The 23,478-nt window shown below is 43.6% G+C and overlaps 1 protein-coding gene across 6 annotated transcripts in view; it reads left to right on the top strand.

Moving 5' to 3' along the window:
- The window catches only part of ARHGAP8 (Rho GTPase activating protein 8), a 664,042-nt gene that overhangs the window by 374,213 nt on the left and 266,351 nt on the right, over positions 1 to 23,478 (top strand). For all 6 annotated transcript variants that reach the window (XM_069628159.1, XM_069628161.1, XM_069628162.1 and 3 more), the window contains one exon: positions 21,529 to 21,660. In XM_069628159.1, the coding sequence (XP_069484260.1) occupies positions 21,529 to 21,660 (132 nt within the window). The remainder of the gene's footprint in view (positions 1 to 21,528; positions 21,661 to 23,478) is intronic.

Raw genomic sequence — 23,478 nt, forward strand, 5'->3', positions numbered from 1 at the left:
GTGAGAAGTTTGGGATCCATAACCTACAGTAAGAAGCCATACCTATCAAGGCTCTAACTACTTTTGTGTATTTGGGACAGACATGCCAGAAATGTGTTTTATTCTTTCAGGTGTCAATCTTCTTCCCTCCTTTGACAGGAGATAGCCTAAATAGGCGACCTCCTGGCAACAATATTGAAACTTTTTAAGCAAAGCTTTGTGACCATGCTTAGCTAGATGGATGAGCAACAACACAGTGCCCTCTTTACAAAAACTCTCAGAGTCAGCGGCTAAAAGCAAATCATCAACATATTGAAGCAACGTACAAGTAGGGGGCAATCCAAGGGTATCAAGCTGCTCTTTCAAAGCCCTACTATAAATACTAGGACTCTCAGTATAACCTTGAGGTGCACAAGTAAATGTGAATGATCGTCCCCCTAAGGTGAACGTAAACAAGTATCTACTATCCTCATGTATAGGAATACTGAAGAAAGCATTCTTTAGGTCCACAACACTGAAGTGAGTAGCCGTAGCTGGAATCATGGTTAATATTGTCGTCACATCAGGCACAATTGGAAATTGGGGAGCGACGACTTTATTAATGGCACGTAAATCAATTATAAAACGAAATGGAATTGCATTATCACCTTTTTTGTACACGGGTAAAATCGGACTATTGCACAAACTTCCTGCAATCTCCTCAATCACCCCACGATGCACAAAATCGGAAACGATGCTCTTCAAAGCTCGCTCGCCTTCAACTGAGATCTTATACTGTGGAATACGGGGCAGCTTAATTCCATGTTTCAAAACTATTTTAACAGGCTCAATCTGCAAAACACCGACATCATTGTCATCAACTGCCCACAAACACTCTGGTACATTACTGAATTCTGGCGGCAAAGTCCTAGTCAAGAATTGCGAAACAGAACATTGCTGTGGTGAAATCGTCAAACACACTCCATCAGAAGAACAATGAATTACCGCATTTAATTCCTTCAACAGATTCAACCCCAGCAAATTCTCTCCACAATTCGAAGTCAAGAGAAATGGACAGTGGTCCGTAAAGGGACCCAAAGAAATAGGTACCGGTGATTAAACCGGACAAACAACTGGTGTGCCAGAAAACCCTACAGAAACATTGGTTTTCCCTGACAGTAGAATGTTTGGAACTCAAATGATCAATGGAGCACTTCTGTGCTCCAGTGTCTATCAAAAATTGATGTTTCCTATTTCCCACTACCATTTCAACGTAGGGACATTTCTGATTAACGGGAATAGGTGTAGGTTCCAAACCCTGCTTCGGGCAATCCTAACGAAACAAAATATCATCAAAAGGAAGCTCTTCAGATAGATATGCAGCAGAACGATGATCAAATATGTTTCTAGTATCCACACTCGAAGTCTGATTATCCTGTGAAAAAGGTTGTTGGGGATCCTGCGAAAACTGGCCTCTACCAGGGCCCCCTACACCCGGGCGACCTCTGGATCGTCTACCCATATTTCCTAATGTGTTATTCGACCTCTGTCGAAGGACGGGGCATTGTGCACGCCAATGACCCTCCTGGCGACAATAGGCACACTGGTTAATATTCACAGGACCCAAGGGCACAGTCCCTTGTGGAACATACTGACCTCTAATCTGCGAAAAAAACCCTCTTGGGCCTCTAACAATTTGCTGTAACAATACTTTAGTCTTCAAATCACCTTTTCTCTTCTCGACTCTATCTTTTTCATTATTGACAAGGTTCTCGTAGTACTGAGCCATGTGCAGTACTTCTGATTTGGATTTCACCTGCCAAGCGCTCACAGAAGACATAATTTGTGACTGGATGTCAGGCAGCAATCCACGTACAAATTTGTCCACAAATAATCTTTTCCCAGACTCTGTGCCTAAGTCTTGTCCACTGTAATCCGAGAATACCTGTTCGAACCGATTAAAGAACTCGGTAGCACCCTCAGATTTTCCTTGGACACAGGCCGTAAGCTTGTCCCAAATAATTCTCTTTTCGGGGATTATAGTTTTCAGTTTTGCAATGATTCTGTCAGGCAAAGTTAGTATCACCTGAGGTGGTCTCTCACCAGCTGGCCTTTCCCCATCAAGCCTAACTATGTTAGCCCATGTATCTCCCAACCCTGGTACATCGTCTATAGTTCTAACTTGTTTCCACAAATCTACAGGCAGGAGTACAGGGAATAGCAAATCAGTGTCGCCTAGGGTAAACACTGAGGACTGCAAAACGGACTCTATCTCTTTATAGAACCCTGTCGGATTTTTCCTAGTGTCAGGAATAGTTTGTCTAATAGTATTCACTTCCTGTCGTGAAAACGGGACGTGAACAAACTGCGATACATAATGTGCAGGAATGTCCACAGCAGGTGTACCTGCTGCAGCATTAGCAGGAATCTCAACCTTTGGGACAAATGTCGGAGGAACCTCTCTCATAGGCAACTGAGATGTAGGCAACTCCGAACGCTTACTAAGCAACAGAGCTAAGTCGAGCGCTAAAGCAGTTGAAGTGTCAAGTGAAAAAGCTCTCTTATAAATGCTCAATAACTCTGTGGGACAACTCACCTTTCTCTTTAAACATTCATCCTGCAGGTACTCTACCATTACCTGTATCACTTTCCTCTGCATTTCTAGCGTATATTGACTGTATGTGTCATATACCTCAACTGGAGTTATCGATATGTCTGAAATCCATCTAATCGCATCTTTTGTACAAATTCGCGCCTCCTCAGATGTCGATTTACGACACGGAAGAAATCGTTTCTGTACATACATACTTTCTTCTTCGTCATCCTCATTCCGTAACCTTTCCAACTCCTTTCTATACTCTATCCTCTCAACATGCTCATGTATCTTCTCCACAGTGTCTCTTGAAAACGCTAAAGTATTCAGGTCCCTGAACCCTTGTGGGAGGTCTGCATTATTTAATTTACCCCACATTACACATAAATGAATCCCTAAACCTTCAATGAAAACATTTTTCTCAGGAAAATTATCCATATTAGAAAGTGTGGCAAGAACATTAGCTCGATCATCTCTGTCCATACAATGCTTAGCCCATGCAAACAAATCCTGTTTCTTTTCTGTAGGAACAGTATTACGAGTAACAATCCTCGACCCCGCACCCTGATCAACTACAAGCGGTACAGAACTACTTGGGAGTGAGGGTGCAGGCAAATTCAATGGAGGTACTATTACTGGTGCAATGGGAAGAGGCAGAGGAGCAGGTGGAGGAACAACAACCGGAGGACTAGGAACAACAGGTTGAGCAGGAATAACAGCAGGAAGAGGTACAGCAGGAGGAAGAGGAACATACGGAGGTGGTGCAGAGGCACCAGGCATTCGTTCATTTAACAATTTGTCGATAAACTCATCAGAAACATGAAGATCTTTAGAAGGATAGATTTTCTGAATACCGAGTGAGAAAGCCCTGTCCATATTCCTAACCGACTCAGACTGTTTGTCCTGATCATATAACAACGCCTTTTCAGCATTTGTTTTATGACGGCGCACATGTTTTTCCCTACTTTTAAAGTGCTGCAACGCTTCTCTTTTCCAATTTTGCAAAACATCAAATGCTGCAGGTCTGGCCTTCTTTTTTAACAAGACTGACTCTAAATATTCAATACGAGGGATCTCAAAACTACCATTGACTGGCCACTGAAGTTCGGAGGCATGTCTGGTTTGTCTGTGCCAAATTTTATTAAATACTACACTTCCAATGCCATGCTTACAGTACATAATACATGCCGGTGACCCCTCCTGTGGTGCCGGATGGCTAAATTCCAAAGATTGTCTATCGCTGCGGAATAATGCCCTAAAGCAGCTAGACAATTTCCCAGGCAGTTCTCAAATACTCGGTGTTACCTGGTCAATAATTGTGTCTGCAGATACAATGCGCCAAATTCAAATTGTCAGGGTTGAATTAAGAGTCGGGTAACGACTCACCTGACCAAACCTGGTTACCAAAAAGGAAACACACCAAACACAGTTTACGAAGGAACATACAAAGCACTTTATTTTATACTGAATCCAGTTACAAAAGAACAGAACAAAATTCAAATAGCTATCGACCCTCAGTACAACACAGCGAACTCCGGCATGGTTCGGTGTGCTCAGTGAGTGCAAATATTCATTGAAACAGTCAGGCTTTTATACATTTCTCCAGCCTGTTGTCCAGCCTTTCTTCGGGTTAACCATTCCATAAATAAGTTACTGCTCTAGGGTCCCTTGCCAGGTCAAATCTAGTTCATCTTAGGTTTATACATTAACAAGAAGAAATGGTAATAATGTATGCTCTAGGCCTAACATTACAATGTGGGACTTAATTTATACAATATAGTTAAGCAGGTGTTCTCATTCAATTATAGATCAGTTTCGGTGATACAGGTAATCCATTGCACACAGGTCAGCAGAAGGACAAGGTCTCAGCTCATGACCCTAAAAAGTGGCCTGCAGGCAAGTTATACATTAGCTGTACAGTAGTCATGACAATCGAGTTCTGTTCTGAATAACATAGGCTACCATTTTAGCTCACATGGTGACTTTATAGAGCAAGAAAACCTAAAATGGCGGCTTGACCCAAAATGACAGTTTACATGGTTTCTAAGGTCAGGACTTTGCAATGCGAGTTTATTCACATGTAGTTTATAAGCAGCTTGTTAGCAGCTTGGCGTAGGCCAATATACATATACATTCATAGCAATAGGAGGCACGATATAATTTCTAGTTTGACATGAGGAGAGTTTTATTTCTCTCACCAGTTGTCATTTGATCTAGATCAAAAGTCATTAAATGGCTTCCCCTGGTAAATTGTCCTATAGAATCTGAATTTGTGGTCTCTTCCTGTACTCTTATGACATTACATATAAAACTTCCCTTGCTATTTGCAAAGTTTGGGATCAAGTGTTCAACATTATTTTCGTGTGGCGCAGAGCTACCCCTTAACCCTCTTCTGCGGATGTGAGCATCGCAGGTTGGCAAGCTCTTTTTAATACCTTAGTTTTACATGTTCAAGTGTGAGGTATAATATAACCAGGGCAAAGCTCGCAACATGTGAGACACAAATTTAGCAGAGATGAGAAAAAATAGTAATATTGCAGATTTCTTTTGTGGCATCTCCAAGAGTCCTGATCTTTATTGGGGGATGTATTCTGATGCCTGCCTGAAAAATGAAAAGATTTTGGGGAACCATAAAAGGGAGCACATGAAACAGTACAGCAATGAACCATACGTCTGTCTCACCATTCTAACACTTTGGGACCATGCTAATCTCACATTATCCAGTATTACCCCAAATTAGCTTGGGATCTTGTAGCATCTTCACAGAGCTCAGGCCACTTTTCCAACAAATCCATGAATGTCCGCAACATGCAAGTAGTTGTTTTCCTTTGTTCTTGTAAAACCATCGAAGCCAACATTTCTACTGCTCTGCATGATTGTACTGCACCCCAAACTCTCAATAGATGTAGAAATCCTGTGAGCTACTACTTTAGGGAAAATCACTAAGAACCAGCCTCCCGCCTGTGTGCTCATATCTAAAGAATCAAATGAAATGAAGTGATACTAATATACCTATCCAAACTAGGAGAGTAACCTTCTCGTACTTGAGTAGTGTTCAAGTCACTCCACAACTAAAATCATCCTACTTTATCCTTCATCCATAAAGTCATCAGAGGCTTTCTTAGGTATAATTTCAAAGTTCTTGAACTCCTTCAGAATCCCACAATATGACCTTCCGGGTGGCCCTTAATTTAGCTCAGGCGAGGAATGATGTCTTCAATGTATTCACTCTCCTTTTTTATTTTATTTTACTGGTGCTAGGTCAGGGAAGGGTCGAATGACGTCAAACTTCCTGTTGTGGTTTCTGCTTTCAATATTCTCCATGTCTCAGGGACCTGCTAACTTAACAATGAGTGTTGACCTGAATTGAGTTTCCTGTTGTGTGACAGAAGAGCATGATTCGTAGCACATGTCCAATGCCCATACATGGGATCAAGTTCTACCTCCTAATTCAAGCATCTCCAGAAGCCATCCTGCAGCAAAGTCCGATGGATCCTCTTCCTCCACAATCGGAGGAAGACTGACAACCCTGTTCTCTTTCTCTACATTGTCAAGGTATTCAAGCGTGTTTAATGGAACCTTGTTTACTTGAATTGCTGCTCCCTGCTCTTCACTGCCAGAATCATCTGAGCGCATTGTCAGTCCAGCACAGTCGTTGTTGTTCCGAAAGTAGTTCTAGATTACAGTTGTGCTGCTTTTCCTGACCGTTTATCAAATTTGTTCTCCAGATGATAAATTATTTTTCTGTGTTACTTAGTACAGGAGGGCGTCCTGTAAATGGGAAGACTATCTGAACCCATCCTTGCCAGTTTGCTTACTCGTAGAGCTATGAAGTGTAAATAAGTCCGTCCCGTTATCTTATCCTTTTCATACTAGTTTTTCTGCAAGTCTATATAGATTCGGGCTGCTGGCTTGGTTTCCTATAAATTGAGCACACTGGTTGTTCTGCTTAAATTGCTAAATTCAGTCGGTATATGTGCATTTCAGTGAAAGTGAGTTCAATTTGCCCTCAGCTAACATGGCTGTTTCCGATTCAGCTTCACTATGCTCATGCACTGAATAACATTGCCCAGATTTTGAGAGACAAAGAAAGAGGACTACCTCGATGTGTCTCCTTAATACTATATAACTTGAGTACTGCACCCCAGCCGAGAGACACACACAGCCCTACTAGACCGTAAGTCTTGAAGATGGGGGGATTAGCTCCCACACCATAGGTAGGTGCTCCTGTGGCCGGCCCCTTGCCAGGCCCTGATCTCTTTATCTGTTTCAGGAAGCCCAGGAGCACAGGGGGAAGTCAGGCAGGTGTACCCAAACATCACTGAGCAAGTGGCATAGAATCCATCTTCCTCTGTGTTCACCACAGCACAACTGCCAAGCGCAAGCAGGGAGGGCACTGCTTGCCATCTGCGTATAATACGGGTGTCCAGCACCTCAACTCGCCATCTCCCCACCCACATCTGCCCAGGAAAAGTAAAACAGTCCCCATTTGCTTTTCTAATGGTTCAGTCCCTCAGCAGACGACTGGATGACATAAAAAGGCAGCTGGCATTTCTGGCTTCTTAGATACAACCCGAAAACTTAAACTTTCTGTGGACATTTTCCAGTGTACTCAACCGGACACATTTCACAAGTGCTCTATTAAACCCCCAAAGTGAATTTTCGAAAGCAACTAGCTGGCATTCATTGTGTACTGTGTTATGGATACATAATAATTACATTCAAATTACTTCATTACTTAATGACATTAGTATAGCTGAAAAACAACACATGGGTGCCAAATCCAAGTTGGTTATAATTTCCAGAATCTGCCAAATTATCTGGTGGGTGGTCTATTTGAAGATCTGAACATCTAAAAGGAATTGTTAATACTTCCCATCCCCAATTGGCCATTACAACTATATCTAGCAGAAATGTATTTGCTGATGTAAATTGTGGCGTGTTGGAGAACGTTCCCATCTTTTTTATTGGAAGGAAGAACCCTTCTCAGGTGGATGAGAATATTGTCTGTATGAAAAGGACACTGAATGGGGTGATGCCCATTAGTGCTAAGTGCTGAGAGAATACAATATTGTGGAGAGACCTTAAAGAAGTCTCAGAGGATCTAGAATTGTGGGGAGGCCTAAGGGAAGGTGAGTGAACCAGAAGTCTGGGTGAGACCTGGGAACATGCTGAGGGAGCAAGGGGTTGTGGAGCGTCTGAAGATGAGCCTTATAGAGCCAGAGGTTGTGGTGAAACTGAAGGGAAACCTGGGAGAATCAGAAGTCGTGGAGAGGCCTAAGAAGATTTGTGTTAAAGGATCAAGAAGCCGTGGAGAGACCTAAATATTGGACATTGTTTATTAGAGTAGGGCACCCCCTGAAGGACATACATTTAGTATAGGTTCAAGACTTTTATGCTAAAAGATCTCATCATCTTGATACAGGGAGCATCTGGAGTATTCCATTATACATTATCGCATCCTTAAAACTAGTTTATTAAATGTATCCTTATTGTTTATAGACTATTTACCATATACCTATATGCATCATCCAGTCCAATACCTCATATTGCCCATCTTAATAAAACACTGAGAAACTGAATTTCCGTAGTACACTGTTTCATTGCTCTATATACCAGCACATGATGGACACTGCAGAAATTCCTCCAACGTAAAAATATTTAGACGATCTACAAATTCTAGTTCTGAAATAATTTGTCCCATAGGGATGGATTTAAGAGGACCCTTATCCCACAGAATGTAGGTAGTCTAAGGGAACACCAGAAGTATATCTTTTGCCAAAGAAATTAATTGGAGGTCGTTCAACAGTCTTGTAAAATAGTTCCTGTTTGTTATATTTGAACCATAGAGATGGACCTGAGAGAGAGAGAGAGAGAGAGAGAGAGAGAGAGAGAGAGAGAGAGAGAGAGAGAGAGAGAGAGAGAGAGAGAAGCAAGTCACTCCTTGCAGACGGCTGATCACTCATTGTTACATGGTCACATATCGGACGAAGACCTGTTGTGTAGCCAATCCTCCTTTTCTGCTTTACAAGGGGAAGCCCATCATACTGTCGATTTCCATCAATTCAGAAAGATGGACCACAGCATTGATTTTCTCTAGGCTTGTTCTAGGCCGATCATGTATGCCTTTCCTTCACTAAAAACAAAAAACACAGTTGAATAGGTAGGGGAATTGTACTCTCCTTTTTCTATCGCCATAACAATTACAATGACACTCCAATCATGTCACCTTTTTGGTTTTTATCAAAGAAGGTGCATCACGTGGATTACACAAAATATCCCATGTTTTTAATCCTACAGAAAGAGAAAACACAATAAACATGAACCAAAGTTGATTCAGTAGTTAGTGCATCAAAACGAGAGTTGAATCCTTCACTGTCATTCTCTAACAGATAGTGTCATACAATGAAAACATAAACCTATACAGTGGTACCACAACAAGTAACAATGCTCTTTCAAAAGACGGTGACAATATACTGTGGTTAAAAATACGTCTACACTGTGGTGTTACGTGTCATACAATGAAAACATAAACCTATACAGTGGTACCACAACAAGTAACAATGCTCTTTCAAAAGAAAGTGACAATATACTGTGGTTAAACATACGTCTACACTGTGGTGTTTCAGCCGTCTATAAGGGCTAAATGTGCCTCATATCTGACACGGCCTTCTTCAGGACTCTGTATGATATGAAGTTTCTTAGTGCTGAAAAAGGGGAGAGAAGGGAAAGTAATCAGGAGAAAGCACATGTGGTACTTGATTTACCATGACTAAAACAAGAGCCGAGCTATGTGACAATCTTTTAGAGGAAACATAGCTTACCTATGGAAGTAAATAACCACAGGCACCTTTTGAAGGGACATAATCTCATCTGTGGAGGTCCGAAGGGATCCTATTTGCAAAAAGACAGAGTTGACATATTTTATTTAGCCTCCTCTATCTCTAATATTTAATGGGAGAAGCATGAACGAATATGTTGCCAGTATATAACTAAACTGTGCACTAACAACAGAGGTTGCTGACAGATTTAGCTCAGCTTACCTCTAAATTGGGCTTTGATCTTGCACCACAGCGTACTTCTGTGCCGGCCTCATTGGAAAAATGAAGTCCTAGAAAAGGACATTCAGTTACTTGCCGGAATGTATTAGTGTATAGCCAGCCTAACGAAAAGGTAGGTGTGCGCTCCATACCTTTATTTCATTCGTTGCTGCGTGGCACAAGCGGGCCGCGTTTGACAGGCTCAGCGTTGTAGAACTCAGTGTAAGTTGCTGAGTCACTCCGGCCGCTCGTAGACCTGGAAGCACAGCATTGCTAACGCCATTGCTAGGTCTTGAGCGTATTTATATGGGTGGCCACCTTGGAAAAAAGTCTGGGAACGTACCGGGACTTAAGAAGGGATCGAGCCTGATCTGAGGCTCGAGATTTTGTACCATACAATTTAGATTGATGCTCTGGTGCATCCACTAAATGTGGTCTGATTGGGGGCACATTGTTTATTATGGCAACCATTCTCGTGAAATACACTTTCAAAGGGTGGCGTCTCACCCAGTGCTGTGTTAAATACGTTGTTGTGTAATCGCCACATCAACGTGTAAATCATACTAAACAGTCAAATCTGCACATTACAAACAATTGATCGGTCCACATTACATTCCATAGATTGCATATAGTGATTTCACATCATATCGGATACTTTGTGAGTGGTGCATCTAGGAGACTCTATGTATAGTGGGTTAGACATCGACATGTGTACAAGTAAAACTTATAAGGTGACAGTGCCCTCGTATTTCGTGATGCTCCATAGCTGGTTCAGGTGTAGCATTGTGTCAGTCCTATAGCATTGTAGGAGGCACAGTGAACCTTGGGCTGTAAATCAACGATCTCACATGACACATGGCCTGCGCATAAAGTCTCTGTCATTCATTGAGTTATATAATCAACCTTGGTCCCATATGGCAAAATGTGGTGGTATATAGTCCTTCTCAGAAAGAATACTATCTTCAGAACAACAGGGTGTAGATCATAGCACTAAACTTAGTTGGTGTACTGTCCTGTCACAGCAATGAATCAGCACATCTATGAGCAGTATAGTAGAGCGTTCATATTGGATGCGGAGGGCGCTATGTCAATATCCAACCTATTGATTTACAAAAAAGGTTTCCATTCTACGGAAATGTTGAGTCCAGTCTGCACAGTGTCCAATTTGTGCACCCACCGTTGCTCTAGCTGGGTCAGGGTTTCGTTGAGATCTCCCTCCCTCCTCCCCCGCTTTCTGGGTGTTACTTTCTGCAAAACAAACCACCTTAGGTCAGTGTCTTTGCGGTTCTTCCTGCTCAAATGTTCGACCAAGGGCTTGTCAGCTATTTTGTTCCGTATGCATGAACGATGCTCAGAAATGCGCATCTTGATCGGACGGATAGTCTTTCCTACATATAGTAGTCTACACGGGCATTGAATTATGTAGATCACACCCTTTGTCTTGCATTGTCCATTTGGTTGTCTTGTACTCAAATGTTTTCTTCTATAATGTAAGTGGACAGGCCACACACTTGCCACACTGGTAGTGACCCAGAATAGGAGGTAGATTCCACAATGTATTTGACTGCTCGTGGGGGAGGTTCTAAGAATGTATGCACCAGGGAGTCTTTCAAGTTCTTGTTTTTTTTTTTATAAAGCGAAGCATGGTATTCTGTTCAGAGTGCCTGGCTGTTTCACCAGGTGCCAATTTTTCTTTATGGTCTTTTGTATTAGTTGGCTTAAAGGTCCAAAGGTAGTGACACATACCAGCCTTCCAGGACCCCTGGTTTATACAACATGCCTTTCCTTTACTTCCACATAGTCGTAATGGGTATGCTCTATTCGATGTCCCAATGAGGTTGGTTGTACAATCGCCTATCGCAGGACTGTCCTGATCTTCTGACTTGGGAGAAAGGATATGTAAGTGGGTGTGCCCGACAGACACTAAAACTATCTGTCCAGTAACATGAATGATATTGTGTACATGGAGTCTTTCCATCACTCACGTGGGATGGTAGGATGCCATGATCAAAGTAAATCAATTGTTTTTGTTTCCTCAGAAAATACCAACCATGTTTCCTCATGCTGAATTACTCAGAAAGATGGACCACAGCATTGATTTTCTCTAGGCTTGTTCTAGGCCAATCATGTATGCCTTTCCTTCACTAAAAACAAAAAGGTTGAAAGATAAAATCACATAAGCCCAATGTTCAGGCCCTCCTCCATGTAACAATCCTCATTCGCCCCGTCTTACACCTCATACACACTGGAGAAAAGGCTCTGCTTGCTCCCAAATTACTGAACATTCACCTCAGAGATTTGCACCCCAAACTTCTCCCACCAGCCAACCTTCCTACCTTTCATGTCACAGTGTCCGCCTAGGTGGCGATTTGAAACACAATTCTGTTGTATAAAGCGCCTTATAAAAACTCAATAAAATAAATAAAAATAGTTGGAGAGGTTCTAGATCTTCGTAAGGGGTACCTCGTAGGTGCAATAGAGTTTTGATGTCATAGTTTCAACCAGTAATTTTCTGGGCAGCAGGTCTTGGGAGGGCAGGTTTGCTTCAAAGGAGCGACTACGGATGTGGAGGCTATGCAACAACAGGGAGAGCCAAATTAGCATATCAGGCCACACCAGGCTGCACGTTCTCGACAGGCAAGCCTATACATGTGCGCACCCTGTCATTCCCGACTCTCCATTTCATTTTGACACCTATTTTACCTTATGTTTTTCACCTCAAACTTTTGGACTGACTTTTCCTTACGTAAATTACTTTTATAATTACAATGCAGTTGAGTGTGGAGCCACCCTGTTATACTTCCCTATGCCCGCTTCAAACCTCACAACTTTATTTACATGCTTCCCTTTTCAGTAAAATATGTATCTATAGTATTCAGAGAGTTAGATTTCAGTTAATAAATGTAAGCATGTTGCAAATGAGTGATTTACATTGGGCAAACGTAAAGCTAGTCGTAAAAGGGAGAAAACGGAAGGCCTGCATAAACCTCTCCTTCTCTGATACCTTTGCTGATCAAATAAACAGAACTTAATACAGCTAGAGAGAAAGAACCAAGGACCCTTGAGCCGCCTTTGTTTTTTCCAAAGGATTCGGGATTCCTCTCCTTTCTTTTCTCTCTCCTTCACTTCCTCTCATTCAGTAGCTGGAACTAGAAATCCCTTCATAGAGGAATCTGGACTTTGCATCGAATACCTTTCCATCAAATGCATTTGCATCGATTGGTTTGCAACGAAAAAATATGCACAGAAAGCATGTTTTTTGGGGGTGTGGGGTAAAGGGTTAATTTATTTTGTGGTGGGTTTTAAATGTGGGTTCGGGGGAGAGCCCCCCCAAAAAAAGACAAATTAAAAAAATGCATTTGATGCACATGTTTTCGTTGCAATAAATTCGATGGAAATGTCCTTCAATGGAAAGACCATACACCATTCATAGTGACCCAGTTCAAGTAGAATGGAATGTTGTATTCCTTTTCTTTGCAATAGACGAGAGGTGGTGGGTGGAGTAGCATCTTGAATCGCCACCAGTTCATTTTGTTTCTCCTAAATGAATATCTAGAAATAGTGACTCTGCCACATCAAAAGACTACTTCCAGACATCTTGGCAGCCCTGTGCCATCAACCAAAATGTAGCATACTTCCACTTTCTCCTCTGGGATCCCAACGGGTACTTCACACACTTTATGGCCTGGATGGGGGCTATACTGGTAAGCCAGGCTTCTCCCCTTTGGACTGATCTCTGCTCCTCCAGGGGATACCATGGTGATGGTAGCCAAGGCCTCATATCAAAGACATTGTGAATTTCATCCTACTAGTTTGCTGGTAAGATTCACATTGTCTGATGGGATATTGGTTTTCACCAAGTAAATCTTCCATTTGCTCGTTAACCTGAAATGTATGCCCAGTGTGCCAAAGTTCTCCCTCAACCCCTCGCACATCTTTTTTGATTTGGTGTGTTCTCAATACCAAGCTGGAATGGACATTTCCTACTCGGACATCCAGAGAAATTGTTCACTCTCTGGCATCCTTGCTTCAACTTTCAAACCGTCCTTTCATTAGGGCCTGCTATGCCTGGATCATCTGAGCAGGTTTATCTGCTCCTTTGATGGGTAGTAACTGAACTATTCCATGTTTCCAGCCTATTATCGATATCGACAATTCTAGATGGATCTGTTTGTTACCAACCTGCTGCATTGTGTCCCTTGAATGAATTTTGGATTGGAGTAGGCCCTTCCTCCTTGGGAGATGTACATCTGTTATATTTTTCAGGAAGATCCCTAATTGCATTTTCTTCTTTCCTTATGCCAAGTGGGTGTTAAATTCAATGAATCTCTAAAGTAACACCTGAGACTGGTTTCTCTTTATTGACGAGATTATGTTAAGCTTTCATAGTTCCCACCTGTTGTGGACATTTTTCATGTGCTTCTGCCCCAGAAGGGAACTTGTTATTTCAGGTGTAGAGTATTGTGCTCCGTTCGTACCTCTGGTACGGGACCTTGGCTACTTGGTTTCGGAGGCACTATAATAACTTTGTGGACTCCCTAAGGGAATGTTCATCAAGCAGGCTACCAGGAATTACTAGGGTGTGGAAGGGGGGGTAGTCGGGGGCTGTATGTTTCAGCCTTTTGCTACTGGGATCTTTTCAGACTAATAAATACTCTCAGGTGTTTCCTGGATTAGATCTGGTAATTCAAACTGCATGTGATTATCTGTGAGGGACATAACTTCTTTCCACTTTCTGCTCAGAAATCATTTGAACCCATAACCATTAGTGACCTCAAACTGGTGTAGTCCAGTTTGAGGTACAAAGTTATTATGGGTCTTTTCCTGTATCAAGCATTCTGCATTTTGGCTAATTAGCTCTGAACTGGTGGTGAACTTCACAGTGATGGCTCCTTAGTGGCTGTGTGACTTAACTGAAATGGATTGTTCTGTCACATTTCAAATGGAAGGTTTTTTCTAGTTTTTTTAAACTCCGCATAACTTTGCTGATGTATGCTATATATGCCTCAATGCTCCAACCACAAAACTGTTAAACCTGAAGAGTGTGCTATTGAAATAGGGTGATGTGGATATTGTATGTATACAGGAGACTTGGTTGAGAGGCAGTCTGAACTTTCACTTTCGAGGGTATGCTGTATCGGAAGGACAGCGCAGTAGGTAGAGGGGTTGGTGTTGGTAATCTGGTTAAGAGTGGTATTCAATGCTCAGTAGTGTGATGGGGACATTGAACGTATAGGTATAAAAATACCAGTGGATAGTGGAATGATAGTTGTGCTCAACTTCTATAACCTGTGCGCACCCCTTGATAAAGGAACATTACAGCACACCCTGGGTCAAGTTTATATTCTGTGGCCATTTCAATAGTCCTAATACCTTATGGAGTAGTCCTGTGACATACATGAATGGGGATAGACTTGAGGCAATGGCAGAAGAGTGTGGGCTTGTACTGTTGAACAGAATACACAAGGGCGGATGTAAGTACAGGCAAGGGGTCCTGCCTTAAATTGACGTAGGTATAGGCGGGTTTGGTGCCTAAGTGTGTGTGGAAGGTGAGGATGGATGGGGAGCGACCATGGGTCTATTGCGCGGGATGTAAACGTCAGGATAGAAATAGCAACAAACTCTGCCCCCAGGGTTGTAACATTAAAAACATTGACAGGGTGAAGTTTGGTGCGAGGTGCACTGGATTGATGGTTGACAGTGGAGAAGGTGGAGGCCCGAGTTCACAATTGCCCTCCACAGTAGAAAAGTTGAATCAAGCGACAGAGCATGTGTTTCAGAGTGTAGTGGAGGAACTGGCTCTGGCTCAGAGAAAGCAGTTTAGGAAAGCAGAGGTCCTGTGGTGGATGTCAGAATGTTAAGCAGCTGTAGGGGATAGGAAGGGGAAACAGCGGAAGACCTTGTGCTCCAAGGATGTGGAGGATGTGGTGGTGCATAAAAGGCCAGGCATTTTGCTCTGCATGTCATCTGGTCACATAAGAGATTATTGGAGAGAATACCTCAGTACTCTTTCTGGGGGATATGAGTATGGGGCAGGTATGGGTGAGATTTAAACAAATGTCGGGTCAGGCACGACCGTTATCAGATCCTGCTCATCACTGTAGACGAACATGACTTGGGCTATGATTGTAGTAAAGTGAATGCTTTAGGGGCATATTTTGTGGGTGTGCACAGTACGTGTAATTATTCCCCGGCATCTAGACGAGAGATGACTCATTTCATGATTGCCAATGGGTGTGTGGGAGTATGTGGAGGTGTGGATGTCCTGTACGGACGTGCCTTTCTCTAAGGGAGTATTATGGAACACCTTGAATGGGAGTAGGGACTCGAGCCTGGGAGAGGGTGGTGTGCGATATGTATTCCTGCAGATGTTACCGGATAACTGCTTGGAGGTGGTGTTGATACTGTATATTATGGTGTGAGACGATGCTGCTTGGGTGGAAGAGGGCTATCATCTTTCCGATTTTCAAACCAGAGAAACCAGCACATGCCTGTGTCTTATCGACCCGATAGCTCGGACGTCTGTCCTGTGTAAAGTAATTGGGAAAATGATATGTGAAAGACTGATGTACTTTCTGGATTCTGAGAGTAAACTCAGTGTGGTGCAGCATGTATTTTGGAAACATATGTCAGTTATGGATGCTGTGATTGCTCTGACGTCAGACACTAACGAGGTCTTGAGCTGCAGAGCAATGGTGGGTGCAATCTTCGTAGACATGGAGAAGGCTTATGATGTGTCCCAAATGATGTGTGGATAGGAGGGCTGCTCTATGCATTGTGGGAAAAAGGTGTTCAAGGGAAACTATTTTCCTGGGTGAAGAATTTTTGTCAAAATAGTTTTGTGTGTGAAAGTGAGGGATACGGTATGCCAGGAATATCGGATGGAGAATGGGACCCTGTCCTCTTTAATGTAGCGGTGGATGGTCTCATAGGAAAGATCCAGGAGTATGGTTGTAAAGTCGGGTTCAATGCGGATGATGTGGTTCTATGGGTGAGAAACAAGCGAGGTGGTAGTATTCAAAGGAAGTTGCAAAAGACATTGGCCCTCATTACGACCCTGGCGGAGAGGGTTTTACGCCGGCGTAGTGCATGGCGTACCTTTCCGCCTGACTACGAGTTCCCGTAGCGCCATGGTGATTTTTACGCCTGCTTTTTGCAGGCGGAAAAATCCATGGCGCTACGGGACTTGTTGTTAATTACGCCACCGTAATTTACGGTGGCGTAATTAACGCCTTCCCCACTCCCATTATACCCTATGGGGCAAAAATGGGAATGGGGAAGGGTAAATGGGGATTGGGGACTTACCGCTCCGCCAAGGTCGGCATGGGGCGGTAAGTCCGCCAACCACCAATGCGGAGTTGGCAGCTTAGCGCCATGGACCATGGTGCAAATTGCACCATGGTTCTCCGCCAGGGTCGTAATGAGGCCCATTGACTTCTATGGAAGGGTGTTGCATGAAATGGGGTTTTATGATGTCTAGCTCCAAATCAGTTTGTCTGCTGTTTCATAGATGTAGAGCAGGACCTTAGATTGCGCTGGAACAAGTGTCGGAATTTAGATACCTAGGAGTGTCTCTGGATGAGGGTTTGCATTGGAACACAGTTGAACAGGACAGTAGAGAAATGTAAGGGCGCCTAAATGTGCTAAGGGCAGTGTCGGGGGAGAAGTGGGGGGTGGGTGTTAAAAGAGCATGAGACTGCTGTTTATAGGAATGGTTCGAAGCGTGTTGGGGTTCAACTGCAGCCAGGCAAGGGCATTGAGAATTGTGACAGGCACAGTAAGGTCATCACCTACTGAAGCTGTTCAGGTTTTGGCAGGGCTGTTGCCTTTGGATCTCAGAAGGGTGGAATTGTGTGTTAAATATTGTTTCAAATACCACACCATCTAGTGACAGGGGCAATGGGTCACTTGACTCGTGTCCCTTTGGGACTCATAAACACAGGGGCCCTGGCTGGACTCAGTCCTGGCACCAGGCTCATATAGAGATGTGAGCAGGAACACTTTATTTCAGTGGAGGAGTGCTTTTATTTTACTTCAGTGCACACTTTGTCAGTGCAGGAGTGCTTTCATTTTACAAGAACTTTCCAGGTGCTGGAAGCCTTTATTCCCGAGAACATCCCCATGTGCTGACTCATCGGACGTGGCTCCCTAGGCCTGGTCTTCAGGTGCTGACTCATCGGGTGTGGCAGGGCGTGGCAGCAAGCAGGCCAGAGCTACTGGGCATGGCTGGGAACAAGGCTATATAAACCCACCGATCCCTCAAGCAAATGCTTCACGTTACTTTGCACCTCCGTGCAATGTGACGCTCACTGCCGCCTGGACCAGCTACTTACCTCGTGATCTGCAACAGCATCCTTACCTGGACCCTGGATCGCATCTCACGGCAACGCTCCATCTTCTTGGCAGATCCCGAATCGATGCTGCAGCACCTGCGCTCTCTGTCCCACAAAGCCAAAGTCCTGAAACGAGAAAAGAAGACAAGACAATGTTAGAAATCCCGAAAACACCCAGCCCAGGGTCGCGCCGCATTTAAAACTCAACGCGCACCCTAAGGCACCATAAAAGGGTACTTACCAGCTGTCGGACCATCTCAGCCCTGCTCCTCTGTACAGTCGGCTCCGCTTCTTCTACCGCCGGCACCGCTACACCACCTGCAAGGGGAGAGAGCAGCGAAAAGAGACATTACATACAAAGGACAGAGAACGAACTTTACAAATACAATTACAACAGTCGGAAGACAAGCGGGCAAGTGGAAACAAGGGAAACACCCACAAGAGAAGTGGACTAGTCGCAGCTGGTCTGGACTTCCACGACAAGGGACCAGTTGAGGAATTTCGTTCCCTTCAACAAGCGCCCCTGCCAGAAGCAGCAGGAGGGAGAGCTCAACATCATCATTTAGCAGGTGAGCCTCAAGAGTAGTACAACCCCAGGGAAGCCACATCCAGGGAGAAGAGGTCTGGCGAAGGGGTCAGGGACCACAGGCTGCATACTCATACGACCCTCCCCCCTTATATGCACACAGGAACCGCACTGCTCATCACTGCACTTCCCCACACAGATGCATAGGGAGGAACAGGCAAGAGGAGTTTCATCCCTGGGAGGGCTGCGACCATGCCCCAACACCTCTGCAGAGACCAGGTGAGCGTAACACTCCTTTAGTGTATGGCACCCAGTAAAAAAGTGCCTGGAGGTTAACTGGATGCATGTGTACAAAAGTTAAAGCATGCTGATGGGTTAGCGAAGCATCTGGGGGTGGAGGCGCTACGGATCGTGGAGAATGTCGACCTAGTGCTGTTTCCCATATGGATGTTTCACAAACCGAATATCTGTTTAGAATTGACAAAGGTAGTGGTGAAAAAGAAGGGTGATTAGATAGTTGATGCTTGGGGTGGTAAAGTAGGTGCACAAGTGTGTACCGATGTATCCCGGGACCCGTACAGGCACTAAGTTGGTATGGCCTACTATTTTTAGGAGGAAGAATAGTTTAAGATGGCGAGGCTATCAAATAATATTTACATATGCACGGCAGAGTTGATGGCAGTGAATATGGCAGTGGTTACAGCTATGGAGAAATGGCTGGCAGCGGTAGTGGTATTTGTGGACTTGCTGAGTGCGTTACAAGCTATAAAGGAATGGAACGGCGATAGAAAAGGTATAGTGTTGTGTATTAGACAGCGGCTGGGGAAATGCACAGCGGGAGGGATCGGGATTGATTTGGCATGGATCCCCAGTCATTGTGGGATATTGGGTAACGAGTTGGTGGACAGGGCTGTGTATGAAGCCACGACCAGGGAAGTAGTGGATGTAGAGATTCCCTTAAGTGTGTCTGAGGTTCAAATGGCTGTGAAAGGCGAAGTTAAGGTAGAATGGCAAAGCGTTTGGTATAATAGCAGGGGAGGCACATATATGCAGTACAGAGGAATGTTCGGTGTAAGAGATGTGGAGGGAATGCAGAGATGGCACGCAGAGAGGAAACTATCTTGAATCAGCTAAGAGTGAGCCATGCAGGTTCGAAAGGATGGAGGTTTAAGATGGGTAGAGTCACTTCTGCGAATTGTGAGGCATGCGTAGGCCCAGAAACAATGGGACACTATGATGGGGTGCCAAAGGTTCAGATTTCAGAGGGAATTGCTAATAGCCAGGATGAGTAGCATGGGGGTGTCAGTGAGAAGTAGATCTGACTTGTTTCACCTTAAAACGGGGTCAGAGGATAAGCAGTGCTGGCTCCCCCTTCACTATGTTAGCGAGACTGGAAAGTAGGAGGTGCGCGGCTGAGTAACAGTGAACATCATCTCTCCAGATGTTTATCGCCAGCTCTGGCCCTTGAGGGCCATTCCAAGAAGAAGGCCGTTAAACTATTCTGCGCTTACGATTCCCATCAAGGGTAAAACCAGTATATAATTGTCTGCAGCCTTGGGTCTCAGAAGCTATGCATAAAATAGCACAGCCCTGTAAAACTAAGACAATTTTCTGAAGCTAAATGCTTAGACACAGTGCTTTGCTCATGTGGATTTGAACCGCCAGTGAAGTTCCATTGATGGCCATTGGGTGATACTGTGGCATGTTTGACTTGGCCCAAATAGATTCTACTCTTCATAAAAAACAAAATAATTCATAGCTTTCACTCAAATGTGCTTACCTTGCTTATTGTGGATCCCCTTGATTGTAGGCTGAAAGGTCTCTGTACTAACTTGATGTCCACAGAGCCCTCAAATTGTACCTTGGCTGGTCAACAAATAATTCATTTTTACTAACTGACTTTTTGTGACATAGTGGTTAGTTTCTCAGACCTTTTGTGACTTATGGCGTTCCCTCAACATGCAGGAAGCTAGCATGCCCATGGCTTGCGAGATGATTACATTGGATTGCTCGCCAAAGGCTGGAGAATCCCTCCATCTTTCAGGAGACCATGTTTGGTCTTTGACCGAAGCTGCATCCGTAGCATTTCAGCACAGAGGCATTCTTGATTTTCCCCTTGTTGCACTGGATCCTCATCATGTGTTTTGTCCACATAGTTGGATGTTTGCTCCAGATTAGAAACACCCTTCTGAAGAACATCTCCTACTAGGCGGGTGGTAATCGGTTTCCTCGTTCACATTGTTGCCAACTGAATGATTCCTTACAGAATAAGGGTTAGTCATGTTCATGGAGAGCATCCTGCTGGGCTCCTTCCCTAAATGTGACGTCTTCTTGCAAACAGAAAAGCTGAAAAGTGGGTTCTATGTTCATTCACCCCATTTTATTTTCCACTGAAAATATTTTGCTGAAAAAAAATCGATTTTTTTTTTTTTACATTTTTTTTTATTTAGGGGGGACCACCCCAATCACCTTCTCCCCTATTATTTATTCCCTATACATTACCCTACCCTACCCCTTAAATGCTCCCACAACCATATTTTTTGATGCTTTTTTTCGGCAAAACATTTTTGGCAAAAATTGCAGCGAAAAGAAAACGGGCGATGAATGAACGTCATACCGAAAAATTGTGGAGAGAAGGTACTACAAGAATGGCGTCAAGGCACTTGCTAACTTATGAGGTAAGGCAAGGGCATGAATGGGCCTACTGTGGAGTGTATATACTTTTTTCAAAGGCTTTTGGGCCCCTGATTTAAAAATAAAAAAATTAAATGGCTCCTCCAAGTGCATCAATCATTAGTAGAAACAAAATTACAGCCACAAGTTCAGTGGTATCCTGAATTCAGACTTAGGATAAAGTCTTGAGGCGCTGCTCAGATAAAAATGTACAGCAGTGTTTGACCCACCCGAAGGTTAAAGTTCAGCAGAGCACTGGAAAGGTAGGTATATAATGCTTGCAGTCCAAATGTTTATTATATAGCATAACGTGTAACCTTAGGGGAAATTGTGTTATTTTGGTTGCAAACTGTTTCTTTTATCAATGTGTAGAGCCTAATATGTACATTTTTTTTTCCCTTCTAGATACTTAAAGTTTACACTGGACCGGTACGTAGAGAACGATTACATAGTTGTATATTTTCATTATGGACTAAACAGTCGAAACAAACCTTCTCTGAGCTGGTTACAGAGTGCCTACAAAGAATTTGACAGAAAGTAAGTTCTCTTTAAGTGTACTTCAACCTGCTCTTTGTTCCTTTCTGCCCGCTGCCTCCAAGTTACCTTAAATCGCACTGATCAGTAATATCGTAATTATGAAGATATTATTATTTGACATTGTTTTTATACAAGACTGTGGAGTCTTTCAAATTGCATGCAATTATTCTGCTAAATTAGTTGACTCTACCAGCCTAGCCATACATATGGACAGGAATTTGAAATGTATTATTCACAATCAACATATTTTCCTAGGTAAAAGACATCATCATTTAGGCCGATCGTGCTATAATTTCAACACAGCAGATATATTTAACCTAATAGCGATAACTCCTCTGTTAATGCATTGAAGGTAAATGGGGTCCTTGTCTATTTAACCTGCAGCGGTCAGTGAGAACCTGTCCCTACATCAGAGGCTAATGATATAGGTTGCCCATACTGGCACATGCAGTGGGAGGTAATGTTGAGGTCTACAGCTAAGGGCCTGCAGAACACTCATCAATGTGTGTGTTTCTTTATTGAGGAGTTATGCGCGGTGCTAGCATGCCACTTCTGCACCTTGCCATATCACCCTGGTCCAGGGACATAGGGAGGCAGTGATTCAATGGGTAAGTCCAGCTGTCATACATTGTTAGTTTGCAAGCATCTGCCCCTGCGTTGGGTGGAATTCCATAAAAGGTCAACCTACCTGACGTTTAGGAATGTACGTACTGGAGTAAGTGTGTTGGACCATCTAGATGAGGTGCCCTGTCCCAATTAGGTGTGGTATCCCATTTTTGGTGGGTTCGGTTTCCATTTCTGGTGCCCCTGAACCTGCCTTGCCTACACAACAGACCATGTGTATACTTGGTGAATGGTTGCAAGGCTTTCTGCTGGGCATTCAGTAAGGTGTATAGCCTTGGCCCTGGACTTCAATGAATGTGTCCCCGTCTTCTATCCAGCTGCATTTGAGCAGTGCAATGGCCCTTGTGTGGCTAGACTAGCTCTCCGTTTCCTCCAAGGTGTGCATTTGAGCAGTGCAATGGCCCTTGTGTGGCTAGACTAGCTCTCCGTTTCCTCCAAGGTGTGTAGTAGTGGGGAACAAATCATGACCTGCAAATGGCAATGTCAGTGATGCAATATATTAAGTGCAGCTTATGTCCTAACTCAGATTGCACATTATGGCGACAGTTGCACGCTTTGCATGCAAAACATCTCACTGTCTGTACGTATACCGAAACTGTCTAATTGAAAAAGGAACTAACTCTAAATTGAAGAAAAAAAACATGTCTCCAAGTTCAGCATAAATGGGTGGAAGGGTAAAGTGGAAGTCCATAGGGTCATATGTGGGAACCCCCATTAAAGCAAAGATAAAAGGAATGTGTAAACCAATCAAACTTGATTCGGATTTGTTGGCCAGCATGCCCTTGAAAAAGCAGATGTGATTTCATAAGAGATAGTGTGGGATAGAAGGAATATGCAAGGCTCGGATTGAAGTTCAACACTTTGTTTTGAGCAGAACTGGGGGTTGGAGGAACACCAGGGTTGGGATTTGAGTAACCTAAAATGAAGGTGCTTCTGGTTTTCTATGATCACCCTACCGAGAACACTGTTAAAACGAGTGTAGGGGTTAGTAACTCTGTCTCCATTGGACTCCTTTCGGCCATTTCCTCTTTCTCGCTCTCTGTTTTGGTTTACCCTCCCCGTCTGCCTCCTGGATAAAGCTTCTGCAGTGATTGCATGCAGGATTCAATTAAACTAAGAATAGAGAATGGCCTGGGAAGATAAGTGCCAGGATGCAGGCATACCGAAATGAGTGACATAGGGTTTGCATTCAAC

Source organism: Ambystoma mexicanum, chromosome 12, assembly GCF_040938575.1.
Source record: "Ambystoma mexicanum isolate Mex_15411 chromosome 12, UKY_AmexF1_1, whole genome shotgun sequence".
In the NCBI taxonomy this organism is placed as follows: Eukaryota; Metazoa; Chordata; class Amphibia; order Caudata; family Ambystomatidae; genus Ambystoma; species Ambystoma mexicanum.